Raw genomic sequence first — 14,295 nt, forward strand, 5'->3', positions numbered from 1 at the left:
CCAACTGCCCCCAAGTCTATATATTGAATCATTAAGCATCCCCCACAGAAACCTTTAACATATCCATATTAATATTTTGTTCCAGGATTTCCTTTTTTTTTTTTTTTTTAATGTCCTCCACTCCCCTACCCCATGCTTACCAAATTCTCCCCAAATTTCCCTTTTGTATTTTCCTTGAGATTGCATTGCATTCAAAGTCTTGGTTAACATAGACTGAAACGATATCTTCAGAGAATTTCATCTTCTCCAAAAATAAGATAGAACTTTCTATTTTTCTTAACAGTGTTGTTTTTCCTGAATCGGTCCTTGTCCACAGAAGGTGCTCAGGCAGGTTTAACGGGAAGGGGCTGTGAGCTGTTTTGGGGAAGAGGAGAGCCCTATTTCGGAGCCAGGCGATGCCCTTCAGAAAGAACAGCAGGTGGTGTCCCTGGAGCCTGATGATCTGAAGGCCCAAACGGGGCCCAAGGGGGCATTCCAGAAATTGGGGCCTAACAGGAGGTATTCAAGGCTCCCTAACGAAAGCCCCCTGCCCAACTACCCTCCCATCCTAGGCCACATACACACACAGCAAGGCTGGGAGTTTCTGGGAACCACAGGGGTGACAGGCCCTGGGGGACAGTCTGAGCTCTGAGGCGGGAGGAAGGCAGCATTCATCCCAAGGGGTGGGGCAGCAGGGCCCTGGGAGCCCCCAGAGGCGACCAGGCAGTCAAACAGCCAGGGACGTGCTAGGCTAGTACTTCTCTTTTTATTGTTTCTGTCCAGAGGCCCCTGCTGCAGGGGAGGGGTGGGCACAGAGGGGGGCACCCCTTCCCCTGCCTGAGACCGCTCTCTGCCTCTCTCCTCACTTCTCCTCTCCAGCATCTCGCCCACCCTCTCTCCTTCTGAATCTCCTGCTCCCACAAATGGCACCTTCGGGGGTTCCCTCTTGCAGCCCCTGCTTTCTAAGCCCACCCTGGGAAAGGAAGGGGCCACGGGGTCCGTGTCAAGCCCCCATTCCCACAGGGGCTAGTCCTCCAGTCACCTGCCAGGCTTGCTGGGGAGGCTGCCCTTTCTCTCTGCCCCAGGCTAGGGAGTAGGGAGTGGGGAGGTCTCCAGGCTCCATCCTTGGTCCTGTGAGGTCCCAACGCCCTGCTCTGGGGCCCTCTCCAAAGGTAGAGGCTAGGGCCTGACGTCCCAGAAGTGGGAGGGGACCGGTCTGCTCTGGTTCCACGTTGGTCCTGCCCAGTACGCACGGAAGGCAGCTAGGAGCCAGGCTCACACATTTCCAACATCCAGGACTCACACGGCTGGGGCTGCCTGTGCCTGGGCAGGGGGGGGCCATGTCCCCTGGGGGGGGCCATGTGTGGTGGTGGGGGAGCCAGTGTCAGAGGCTGTGAGGGGAGCATTGTGGCTGGGTGTGGTGCCCTGGGATGGAAGGAGGCTGGCTTTAGGAGGCAGTGAGGACAGGGGCCAGGACGGTCTCGGGGGGCAGAGGGGTCTCTGGCTTTAAAGCACTTCGTGTTGTTGCTGTGTGGCCTCGCTGACAACCTGGGGAGGGAGAGAAGCCCAGTCCAAACCAGCGCCAACAGGAGAATGGGGCCCCAGCCCCGGGTCCTCCCCCGACTCCGATGTAGCAGGACCCCCTCTCCCTCCAGGCAGGGCCTTGAACCAGCACAGCTGGTGGAAGGCACCTGGCTGACCACCTCACAGACATACCCCAGAGCCCCCACCAGGCTAAGGGAAGCAGGCAGATGGCTCACCTCCCCATCCCGGGTCTCAATGGTCTTGATCATCACCGTCTTCTTGGTGTGGACCTCAGAACCCCTTTGCTCCGGGCTTGTTTCTGTAACAGACCCATCCACACACTCAGCCTGACCAAGTCCAGGCCTGGGCCACTCCAGGGACTGGGAGTCCCTCCCTCGTCCCATGGGGTGGAGCCCAAAACACTCCTACCCCCTCAAGATGGGTCTATGACTTTTTCAGCAAGACTTTATAGCCTGTCCTTGAGCTCTACAGATTCCGGGGCCAGTCCCACGGCTGAGACAGGCTCAGGAGCCAAGAGACGCTGATTCAGGAGAGTGGAGGACCCCTGAGGCCCCAGGCCATCCAACATTCCCACTCCTCACACATGCCCTCACTCGTCCTCCACCGCTGGGCTCCAGCACAGCCTTGTGTGAACTTGTATCCTGACAGAACCCCAAACCCAGTCCCAAGATACTCTTTTGAAGGGCCTCATGGTACCCAGCCCCTCTTTAAGAGTCCAGATGAGGGGTGCCTTGGCGGAGGGTGCAGTTGGTTAAGCTTCGGACTCTTAGATTTGCCTAGGTTGTGATCTCAGGGTTGTGAGATCCAGCCCCACATCGGGCTCCATGCTTGATGCAGAGTCTGCTTAAGACTCTCTCACCCTCTGCCCCCTGCCCTCTCTCTCTCTCATAAATAAATAGATCTTTTTTTTTTTTTAAAGATTTTATTTATTTATTTGACAGAGAGAAATCACAAGTAGATGGAGAGGTAGGCAGAGAGAGAGAGGGAAGCAGGCTCTCCGCTGAGCAGAGAGCCCGATGCGGGACTCGATCCCAGGACTCTGAGATCATGACCTGAGCCGAAGGCAGCGGCTTAACCCACTGAGCCACCCAGGCGCCCCTAAATAAATAGATCTTAAAGAGAAAGACCAGATGAGTAAACTGTGTCTTAATGAAAGAGAGACAGACAGGAGTCGGTTATGGATTCATTGTGCTGGCGGCCAGTCCCTTGCCTCTCTATGCCTCAGTTTCTTTGCCACGAAACACCAGCCACGATGTGTTATCTTGGCCACAGAGCCACTGATTTGAAAAAGCATTAAGCAGTTTCAATTGCAAGGCTCACACTTGGGTGTCTGCATAAACTACTGGAAAAAAAAAAAAAAAGAGGTTCTGAGTTTTCTAGGGCGGGTCAAATTTAGGTCCTGGGTATTATGAGTTTGGTGTTCATGAATTTCCTTAGCGAGCCGCTAGCCTGTGACGAATGTCATAACTTGGTGGGGCACAGCATGTAATTTTCCCGACGGGAACGAACACTGAAGACAAAAAAGGTTTGATCTAGGAAAGGCGACACTGCCAAGCCAAGGAGTCCGATTTGCTTTCCTAATGTTTCATTATAGTGTGTTTTTCTGTTCTCTGGGATTGGAAAGCCACTCAATCTGCATATTACTAATGTCAGAATGGCAGAATGCCCCTGGAGCTCCTTCTTTTAATTGTCTGGCTTTGCTAAGGTTTGGCTTCTTTTTTTTTTTTCTTTTAAAGCCTGTGTCCAACATCTTGCTCCAGCAAACTGGAGGTGTTCAGCAAGCAGCTGGTGGGAGGTGGGGTGGGGTGGGGTGCAGGGGGGTGCTTGGCAATTTGCCAAACAGACAATGGCTGGTGGGGGGGTGCCTTGTAGTCCAGGGTGTATGGTTCTAGATGCTTCTGCTGCCAGACCCCCAAGGCCAGCTCTGGTACCTTCAGAGTTTGGGTATATTGGGAATCGAAGCTGTTTGCCGATGTCCGAGACTCCCAGAAGGTGCTGGGGACATGCTCAATACAGTATAATACCATGGAATATTTAAAAGGCTCTGTTAGAAGGTGCCTCTACCTAAACTTCCCCAACCACCTGCAGCTGCTCCCTTTCTCTGTCCCAGACCCCAGCTCCATCCCCCTGGTTCCATTCCCCCTCCCAGGCTGGCCTTGGGCAGTGCCCAGGCTGGACTCCTGCCCCCTGCCATTCCAGTGTCCACCTGCCAACATGCACTCACCTCGGAAGTTGAGAGCCGAGAAGGTCTGGATGGGGAGGTTGATCCTGAAAGGGGAGAGATCAAGCCGCCAAAGGGTTAGGGCTCTCTATATCTCCCTGTGACCACGCATCAAAGCTTGCCCTGGTCCTCAACAAAGGCCACTGTCAACTGTCCCTGTCCCACTGACCTTTCACGTGGCTAAGAGCATGGGGTCAAAGGGCAACTCCAGCTCTCCCAGGACTGTCCCTTTCCATCTCTGAACTGCTGGCCTGACATCCATACTCCCAACACCCCTGCCCTCTCTAGGTCAGCAGGATCTCCTTCCTCAGGTAATTCAGGGTATACGGATAGCAGTTGTAGGCCACAGCCATTGTGCATGCCTACCAGGCTGGGAACTGCTGGCCCACCCACAGAAGGGCGAGTTCCAGGGTAAATGCCATCCCCGTTTATGCCTAGTGCGGGGGAAATGCAACACATCTCCAGCTGCCTTGAAAGGTCATTACGTGTAGATGTAATTCTATGAACTCTGATCTCTCTCTGTGCGCAAGTCTGTATTTAAGCATGTCTGCTGATTGTTTTAAACTTTAGACATCATCGTTTTTATGAGTATCCATAAGCGTCATTTTTTTGAGTAACTGACCTGTGTTAAACTGATTAGGCTTACCTACAGTGAAATACACAGATCTTAGTCTGCAATTTTGCAATGAGGTTTTTTTTTTGTTTTTTAAAGATTTTTATTTTTTTGACAGACAGATCACAAGAAGGCAGAGAGGCAGGCAGAGAGAGAGAGAGGAGGAGGAGGCAGGCTCCCTGCTGAGCAGAGAGCCTGAAGTGAGGCTCCATCCCAGGACCCTGGGATCATGACCTGAGCCGAAGCCAGAGGCTTTAATCACTGAGCCACCCAGGTGCCTCTGCAATGAGTTTTGATCAGCGTCTACATCAACGGAACTACTAGTCTAAATTGAGATACAGAACATTTCCAACGCCCCAGAAAAGTTGCCTCGCATTGCCTTTTAGTCATATGTCATTTTTGGTGTCTAGAAGTAAGTTGCTCTGAGCATGTCATGCTATCTTTTCCTAAAGGCTTGTGTGTGTGTGTGTGTGTGTGTGTGTGTGTGTGTGTACGCACGCATGCGCCCTCTGGCACAAGTCTGCCCTCTCCTTCTTAACCTGTGTCTCAGGCTCTCTCTTTGTCTCTCTCAGCCCCCTCCCTCTCCTTGCTCATCATTCCCCACTCTGCTCTCATCTCTCCCTTGACTGGCAGTAATATTTTATTACTGGTTGCTGAACATGGTTTTATGCTTCTGGCTCTTAATTCTGAAGGTGGATGAGGGAATAATTCTATTTCTCTTTTTATAAAAGCTATTAATTAAGTCACTTTTTACCCAGGTGGCCTTGGTTAGTTCTCTGCAATTAGTGGTGTGGTGGCCTCCTGTATAAAATTGTTTCCAGATCCCGCTGGTGATCCTGAGCCTCTCCCCAACCCCAAGGGTATGGGGTGGGGGTGCAGGAATGCACCCCTCGGCACTCCCCAGAATCCCAGCGCCAGCCCCTCACCGGCTTTCCTCGCCCTCCAGCAGCTTCCGGTAGGTGGCAATCTCCACATCCAGGGCCATCTTGACATTGAGCAGGTCCTGGTACTCTCGCAGATGACGGGCCATCTCATCCTTGAGGTGCCGGATCTCTTCCTCCAGACGCGCGATGTTGTCCTGGTAGCCGCTGGCCTCGCTGGCAAAGCGGTCTTCCATCTCTCGCATCTGCCTCATCAGTGAATCGTTCTGCAGGAGAGGGACACCCAGGTAAGGAGAGTCATGGAGGGGTGGGCACCAGGGTAGGGGCTCAGGACGGGGACAGACACAGCCTTGGAGCTGGGGTGCAACCCCACATGGTCAGGTCCGGGAGTTGGCATGCTCTTCTGAGCTAGGGAATCCTAAACTCAAGTGAAGTCTTCTGGGGAGACCCAGAGAATAGAAGTCATAAAAGGAAGCATCCGTGTCCTTCCTCTCCACCCTCACCTAGGAGCCCCCCGACTCCTGAGAGTTCAACTGAGAAGCCACCTGTCTGTTTTCACCCCTGTGGGAGGTTTGAGGAGATAGAGGCCCAGAGAGAGAGTCTCAGATTGAGAATGGGAGCGGCAGGCTGGAAGGACTGGGTGGGGCGAGGTGGGCAGGCACTCACGGTGCCCTTGAGGGCGTCAATCTCGCAGGTGTAGGACTGGATCTGGTGTCGATACTCCATCATCTCCTGCTTGGCCTGGCGCAGTGCGTCATTGTTCTTGTTGGCTGCCTGGGTCAGGTCGGACACCTGCGGGCAGGGAGTGGGACCGAGATGAGGAGGCTGCAGGACGCAGGGCAGGGATGGTAAGGGAGCCTGGAGACCCTGGCTCACTCTCCTCCCCACGGAGAGAGCCACAGGAAGCACCTCCAGATAAAGACGAAGGGGAACGGAGGGGCCAGAGCCCTCGAGCCAGGTTACCCACCTTTGACTTGTACCATTCCTCAGCTTCTGAGATGTTCTTGGCCGCGATGGTCTCATACTGAGCCCGGATGTCCCTGAGCGCGGCGGTGAGGTCTGGCTTGGACATGTCCATCTCCACCTGGACCTGCTGTTCCTGAAGCTGGGCCTGTAGCTCTCGGATCTCCTGTAGGGCATAGCTGGGCTTCAGGGCTTTGCCAGGCCCTACCCACACGGCACCCTCACACCCCCTCCCCTATTCCCCAGCCTTGCACTGCCCCTCCTCCTTTCCAGCTACTCCTACTAGAGTCTAAGGACCTTGAGGAGGAGGGCTGAAGGCATACCTCTTCATGCACTTTCTTGAGGAACACGATTTCCTCATTGAGAGATTCAATCCTGCGCTCTAGGTCAATCCGAGCGAGAGTAGCCGCATCCACGTCCTGGGAGTGGTCAAGCGAGAGGAAGAGGGTCACTAAGAGCCCAGGCAGGGCAGAGGGAGACCAGGGGCCCCTGGGGTCAGAGGAGGTAAAGCTGCTGGGGGACCAAAGAGGGCTCACCGCTCTGAAGGCAGCCAAATTGTTCTCTGCTTCTTCTCTTAACTGAATCTCTTCTTGCAGCCTGGCCAGAACAGACAGACAGACAGAAAAGAGACGGTTGGTGAGGATAAAACCAGCCGTGGGGATAGGCCTGGTGGGGGCTGCCCAGGGAGTGGGGCTCAGGCCACCCAAAGGAGGCCTAGCTCCAGGGTAGACACGAAAGGCCCTGCCCACCCCGGGAGGGGACAGGAAGTGGCCCAATTTCTTCCCCAGAGTCACACCCCGGAAGTCTATGTCCCCAACCAGACTGTGACCTCCCTGGGATTAGCGACTCTGTCTATTCTATCCACCTCCACGTTCCTGGTTCTCAGTCCCAGTCTGGCCAACATAGGTGCTCAATTATTGTTTGCGACCGGGGTGGTAGGACATTGATTCCGCTCACTCCTGCTGTCAGAAGCAGGACCCAGGAGTACTTGCTCTATTCTTGTTGCCTTTTCCTATTGGAAGCCTGGTGGAGCCCGCTATCAGGCTCTGGAAGCTTTCAGGAGCCTGTGGCTTGCTCCCTCCCCTTTCCTCCAGCTTATCCCTTCCCTTAGTGAAATGGCACGGCCTCAGCCCAGCCTAGGGACTGAGATCTGCTCTCTATCCACCTCCCCCTACCCTGGGGTGTGGGGTAGTCTGATCACAGATGAGCTGAGAGCTACCACTTGGATTCCCCACCCTTTGCCCTTCCCAGCTTGCCCCAGATTATCCTTGTCTCCTATCAAACCCCCTCTCCCTCTGACTGTACCCGGGCCCCCTCCCTCTGCTCATCTGCCAGTCCCCCATGGACACCACCCTGACATCTTAAGACGCTTTTAAGGGGCTGTCCACAGGCCTCAGGTTTTCCATTTGCACCCTATGATGTCCCTAAGAAAACTGCTTTGCAGAGTAGGAGAGACCCCGGAGTCCATCTCTCCTCGGGGGAACACCAGTAGATGACTCTCTCCCCGCAGGGGGGTGGGAGAGGGTCCCCGGTGCGCAGGATGGGGTGGGGGGAGAGACAGGTGCTGACAGCTGCCCCCCAGCCCCCAGGCCTCATCCCGCTCCCAGCCCGCGGAAAGGGGGTTCCGGGAGCGCCAGGTCCTCACTTGGCCTTGAGCCGCTGCAGGTCGTCCAACAGGTTGTCACGCTCTACGTCCACGCGGGCGCGCTGGTTGGTGAGCACCTCCACCTGGCGCCGCAGCTCGCGCAGCTCCTCCTCGTAGATCTCGGCAACCCGGGTGGGCTCGCGCCCCTTGAGTCGGTTCACCTCGGCGGCGAGCGCTGCGTTCTGCTGCTCCAGGAAGCGCACCTTCTCGATGTAGTTGGCGAAGCGGTCATTGAGCTCCTGCAGCTCTACCTTCTCGTTGGTGCGCGTGGTCAGGAACTCCTGGTTCACGGCGTCGGCCAGCGAGAAGTCCAGCAGCTCGCCCGCGCCGTAGGAGGAGGGCGCGCGGGCCGACCCCAGCCGGCTGGCTCGCAGCGCCCCCAGACCCCCTGCCCCGCCCGACGTGCGCGACACCTGGTACACGCGGGACATCATCGAGCTAGAGGAGCCCTTGGTGCCGAAGCCCGCGCGCGGGAACACCGGTGAGCCCAGCGGGGAGACGAGCGGGAAGCCCCCGGCCCCGCCGAAGGTGCGGCGGTAGGAGGACACGCGCTGGCTGGACGAGTAGGCCTGGCTCATGGTGGCGGCGCGCGGGCGAGGCTGGGCGGCACGGAGGAAGCGGCTGCGGGAGGCGGCCGACTGGAGAGTGGATGCGTCGAGGGGAGACAGGGCCCCTTAGCCGTCTGCACTATTTGTATCCCTCCTGACATCAGCCCCCGCCGCCCCTCCCCTGACAGCTGCAGGATCCCGCTGTCCTGCCAGGAAGGGCGGCCGCTGGCGTGGGGGCGGGGAGGCCAGCTCCCCCGCAAGAGGCCTGCGCCCCTTTGCGGGTGGGAAGGGGCCCGCAAGAGGTGTGGGACAGGCTGGAGGGCCTAGGAGGGCAGAAGATGGGCAGGCTTGCCAACCCTTTCACCGAGGAAGCAAGCCTGTCTGGAAGCCCTAGGCAGACTCTTTCTGCCCTTGGGTGCCCGCCTCGCTCGGGGGGATAGTCAGGGGAGAGAATGGAACAGAGGTTTCCCCTTGGTTTGACGGTGTCCCTTTCTTTTGGAGGGGAGACTTTGTGAAATTTCCTGGAGGAACAAGGCCTAGTCCCCAGAAAGCCTCCAAAGTACTTTTTTTCCTCCCTAAGGATTCTCTAGAAGTGACAGAGGTTTGGGAGGACTCAGGAAAGACAGGCACCCACCAGCCAGGCATGGAGCAAGAGAGTCTCTAAGCAAGCAGGGAGGGTAGGGGAGTAGCCCGGAGGGGCGTGAGGGGTCAGAGAGCAGTCCTGGCCAGAGGCGCCTCCTCGGGTATGTCCACTGGCACCAAGATTCTAACCCTGAGCCTCAGTTTCCCTCTGGGCTAGTGTAAGCTCTTTTCCTCCCCCTCTTCAGGGTAGGGCAAAGCCTCAAGTTTATAAACAACAGGGTGATTTCCAGAAAGAGCCCGGGAGCCTCTCAGTTTCCAGTTACTATGCACAGTCACCCCCACTCGCCAACTTTACCCGGCTTCTGCCCCCTTGTGCCCACCCCCACGCCTTCTCTGATTCACCCCCCTACTCCCATCACCCACACCCACACACACCAGGGGTTTGTATTTTGTCAGGAGCAATGTGTCAGCCTAGCCATCTCTCTGGCAGCAACAGCTGCCAGCCCGGCATACCAGAGCTGGTATTTATAGAGAAGAAGGCATTAGTCTGGGAAACAGGCACACGGGAGAGGCGCTCTGGGGGTGGGGGGCCGGGTACCTGGGGAGGCGTGGGTTTCAGATGGCCCAGGCAGGTTCAGGGAGCTAAGCCCCAATCACCTCCCACCCCCCCCAATGCCCCAAGCCCCCCGCCAGAATGGAGTCCCACCTTCATAGCCTTCCTCCTCCTCAGCACAAGGTATTGGCTGACCCCTGAGGACATCCCCACTTCTCCATGAACACTGGCTGTCTCCCTACACCTTCATCTGGCACACTGCAGGCCTCCCTTAGACCTGACCCTTCTGGAATGCCAGCTTCTGGAATACAGTGCAGGTCCTACCCCAGCTCTGCCATCACCAAGAGGCCCAGTTACTAGCAGACAAGACCTTCCCTTTTCTGTGTCCTCCCCTAGCAAGTGGAAGTGGTCAGCCTTGCCATACCTACGCTACAGGCTCTGAAGAGGCTTGAATAACAATGTGAAGAGGCACCTGGGTAGCTTAGTCCATTAAGCCTCTGACTCTTGACTTGGGCTCAGATTGTGATCCCAGGGCTGTGAGATCAAGCCCCGTGTCGGGCTCCATGCTGGGTGTGGAGCCTGCTTAAGATTCTCTCTCCCTGTCTCCCTCCCTGCTGCCCCCCAAAATATAACAAGACACAAATAACCCCTTACACTGAGCCCCACTGTGTGCCACACAGTGTGAACACCCCCAATCCCCAACAACCCTATGAGGCAGAAACTAGTAATCATTCCCATTTTGCAGCTCAGGAAGCTGAGGCAGTCTGACTCCAGAGCTGTGCTTGGCCCCCTGGAATGGATGTGAATATGCCAGGTGAACTATAAAGGGCTTTGTTACTGCTGTGTCTTCTCAAAGCCTTTCCACACTAAGTATCTAAGTTTTATCCAAGAGACAGGCCTATGCTGCTTCCAGTCGGCGACGAGAGAAGAATTAGGCACAAACAAGTCAGCTGCAAAATACTGGGAGCAGGGGACAACAGTCAAAAAGGACTGCTGCCACAAGTAACTCCACACTCACTTTTATTAGATAGAAAACAATAGCCAATAGAAGGATCGATGAAGGTCAAACGTTAATCCCGTCTTGCAGACAAGCAAGGAGGAGGATAAGGTTTATAGTTAAACAAGCACATTCAAAGGACTCATCTAACTAACAACTGGGCACTTCGGGGATGAGAAAGGCTCGATAACGGATAAGGGAAGCAGGCGGTTTTCGTTCCATCCTGAGCTGACCGGGCGTTCCCGGGTGCTCGGCTTCCCTGAAGCAGGGGGCGTTCTGCCCTGGGCGGGCCGGGCGTTCCCGGCTGCCCGGCTTCACAGTTCGTATATCGTCCTTCTCCCCAAAGACCTGTTGTCAGTATATGTATTTCTTAAGGCCATATATAGAGATTTTTTTTTTAAAGGTTTTATTTATTTATTTGAGAGAGAGACAGTGAGAGAGAACATGAGCGAGGAGAAGGTCAGAGGGAGAAGCAGACTCCCCATGAAGCTGGGAGCCCGATGTGGGACTCGATCCCGGGACTCCAGGATCATGACCTGAGCCGAAGGCAGTCGTCCAACCAACTGAGCCACCCAGGCGCCCCAAGGCCATATATAAATGTGCTTGGTAACTAGTAAAATCCTCCAGGGGTTACAGTTTAAGTAACAAATTGTTCCGAGGGGCAGCAGCAGGCCTATGAGGTGGGTGGGGGGGTTCCAGATTTTCTTATCCAGGCTTCAAGTCAGTGCAAGCTGTTGTGTTCTGGTTATTTTTGTGTCTCGTCTCCCAAACTAGATAGTAGGCTCCTGGAGAATTTGAGAGACCATGTGGATCCTTAGCATATTCCAGGCAACAAGCATCCTTGTTGTAGTCCCAAGTAGCCTGCAAGCTTTCTTTCCTGCTCCCTTATTTTGGTTACAAAAGCTACACACACAGAATACACACAATGGGTGGACAGATGACCCAGTTCCCAGCCAGTCTTAACAACTGTATCCCTCTGGCTGCAGGGATTGGCTCAGGGGTGACCTGGACCTGAGAAAGGCCAATCAGAGACCTTCCCTGGAATTTATAGATGAAACAGCTAGAGCCTGCGGCAACTATGTTTCTTTCCCCGTGGGGTCATTCCTGAGCTAGGAGGAAAGGGAAGTCAACATACAAGGAGAAGCAGAGACACCTGGAGAGAATGCAGGGCAGGAGATCCTCAATTCCAGCTACTGGGGTGGGGGGGACCTCGTTCTGCAGCCCTACCCTTGATTTTGCGAGCTCCCCTCACCCCATGTCCTTCCTGACTTTGGGGCCAATAAACTCCCCCCCCCCCACTTAAGGCACTTGGTGCTGGCTTCTCTCAATTGTAGCCAAAGCATTCCTGACCAATCTCTTATAGGAGAGGGTGCACCCATTTCCACAATACTAGGGAGGACAGAACATTGTTGGGAGTCCTCTCTGTGAACCGTCTCCAGACCACATAAGGAAATTGCCGTTTGGACCAGTCCAATGCCTCAGTTCCGTGGTGAAATGAAGCAGAAAACAAATAAATAAATTATGTCACTTATTCTCTAGTCAAAATGAACATCTACCAGACTTGGCTCTGAACCACTTGGGGCCATTTCCAAACTTCAGTTCCAACCCTGAGAATCTGCTACCATGGAGGGCAGCAAAACAACACTCCAAGCCTCGGACAGCAGGTGAAAGAAGAGTGCTCCAAAACACGTTCTCAACTGGGCAGCACCCCTGGAGTCAGAGTTTTGCCTCCCCAGGGGACTACTTAGAATTGGACACACTAAAAATATTAATAATGTATCTGGGTGGATAATGTACTTGGCACAGAGGTCAAGGGGTCCCATTCAGTGGGATTGTATGCTTTTCACTCTGTTGATTGTACGCTTGGTTCACAACATGTTTTCATCTTGATGAGTCCAATTTATCTATTTTTTCTTTTATTGCCTGAACTTTGGTGTCATATGCAAGAATCACTGCCAAACTCAATGTCCTGAGTTCTAATGTTTTCTTCTAGGAGTTTTACAATTTCATGTCCTTGATCTATTTGGAGTTCATGTCTGCAGGTGGTGTAAGGTAAGGGTCCAACTTCATTGTTTTACATGCGAATATCCGAGTTTCTCAGCGCCATTTGTTGAAGACTGTCCTTTCCTCAGTGAATTTGGTCTTGGTACCCTTGCTGAGAACAATTTAGTAATATGTGTAAGGATTTTTTTCTGGGCTCTGTGGCCTGTTCCATTGGTCTATATATCTGTCCTTATGACAGTACCACACTGCTTTGATTACTGTAGCTTTGTAAGAAGTTTTGAAATCAGTAAGTGTGAAGCCTTCAACTTTGCTCTTTTTTGATATGTTTTGGCTATCCAGGGTCCCTTGAGATTCCCTTGAAGAATGGATTTTCCCATTTCTTCAAAAAACAGTTGTGGGGTTTTGATAGCGATTGCTTTGACTCTAGGTCACTTTGGGCAGTACTGACAGCTTAACAACAGTAAGTCTTATTTATGATCAATGACTATGGAATGTCTTTCCATTTATTTGTGTCTTCTTTAATTTATCTCAGCAATGTTTTATAGTTTTCGATGAACCAGTCTTATGCCTGTGGGTTATGTTTATTCCCAAGTATTTTATTGTTTTGATGTTATTGTAAATGAAATTGATCATGTGGGGTTTTCCCTGCATTCTATAAATGTGGTATATTAAACTGATTGGTTTTCCTATGTTGAGCATCCTTGCATTCCAGAAATAAATCCCACTTGGTCATGGTGTATAATCCTTTTTTTTTTTTTAAGGTTTTATTTATTTGACAGACAGAGATCACAAGTAGGCAGAGAGAGAGGAAGGGAAGCAGGCTCCCAGCTGAGCAGAGAGCCCAATGCGGGGCTCGATCCCAGCACCCCGGGACCATGACCTGAGCCGAAGGCAGAGGCTTAACCCACTGAGCCACCCAGGTGCCCCGGTGTATAATCCTTTTAATATGCTGCTGAATTTGGTTTGCTTGTGTTCTACTGAGATTTTTTTACATCAATATTCATAAGGGACATAGGTCTGTAGATTTGTTTTCTTGCGTGTCTTTGTCTGGCTTTGGTATCAGGGGAATGCTGGCCCATAAAATGAGTTAGAAAGTATGCCCTCATCTTCAAATTTCTGGTAGAGTTTGAGAAGGATTGATGTTAATTCTGAAATGTTTGGTCAATCTCACCATCTGGTTCTGTTTTTTTCTTTGTTTGGAGATTTTGAGTCACTCTTCTTAATATCGTCATTTGTATTTCACTGTATGGATTTGCCATACTTAGCTGATTTTTAACTGATGGACACTTATACTGTTTCCATTCTTTTGCTATGATAAACAGTGCTGCTATGAATATCCTGGGGACACACTTTTGGATTTTTAATTTTGATAAGCTATTTTTTAAAAATAGTCACATTATTTTAAGGTCATGCTCTTACTTGAGCTAATTGATGTTGGGAAATGGGAAAGTCCACTAAGACAGACCATTTCATTCAGGGTTTTTCAGAAGAAAGGGGACAGTTTACAAACTTGTGTATGTGGTACAATGTCTTGTACACTGAGTGTTATCAAGACATCTTGTCAAATCAGGGGTGCCTGGGTGGCTCAGTCGTTAAGCATCTGCCTTCAGCTCAGGTCATGATCCCAGGGTCCTGGGATCGAGCCCCGCATTGGGTTTTCTGCTCAGCGGGGAGCCTGCTTCCTCCTCTCTCTCTCTCTGCCTGCCTCTCTGACTACTTGTGATCCCTCTCTGTTAAATAAATAAATAAAATCTTAAAAAAAGA

At 52.9% G+C, this 14,295-nt stretch overlaps 1 protein-coding gene across 1 annotated transcript; it reads right to left on the reverse strand.

Moving 5' to 3' along the window:
• Positions 1 to 726: 726 nt before the first annotated feature.
• On the reverse strand, positions 727 to 8,651 carry DES (desmin). The gene is made up of 9 exons (XM_082691143.1): positions 7,848 to 8,651; positions 6,739 to 6,799; positions 6,526 to 6,621; positions 6,207 to 6,368; positions 5,906 to 6,031; positions 5,285 to 5,505; positions 3,749 to 3,792; positions 1,740 to 1,822; positions 727 to 1,527 (listed from the first exon to the last, which is right to left on the reverse strand). The coding sequence occupies exons 1-9, from the start codon at positions 8,423 to 8,425 to the stop codon at positions 1,486 to 1,488; spliced, it is 1,413 nt and encodes a 470-aa protein (XP_082547269.1). The 5' UTR covers positions 8,426 to 8,651; the 3' UTR covers positions 727 to 1,485.
• Between the last annotated feature and the right edge of the window lie 5,644 nt (positions 8,652 to 14,295).

The sequence above is a fragment of the Mustela nivalis genome (genome assembly GCF_964662115.1).
Source record: "Mustela nivalis genome assembly, chromosome: 11".
NCBI classification, from domain to species: Eukaryota; Metazoa; Chordata; class Mammalia; order Carnivora; family Mustelidae; genus Mustela; species Mustela nivalis.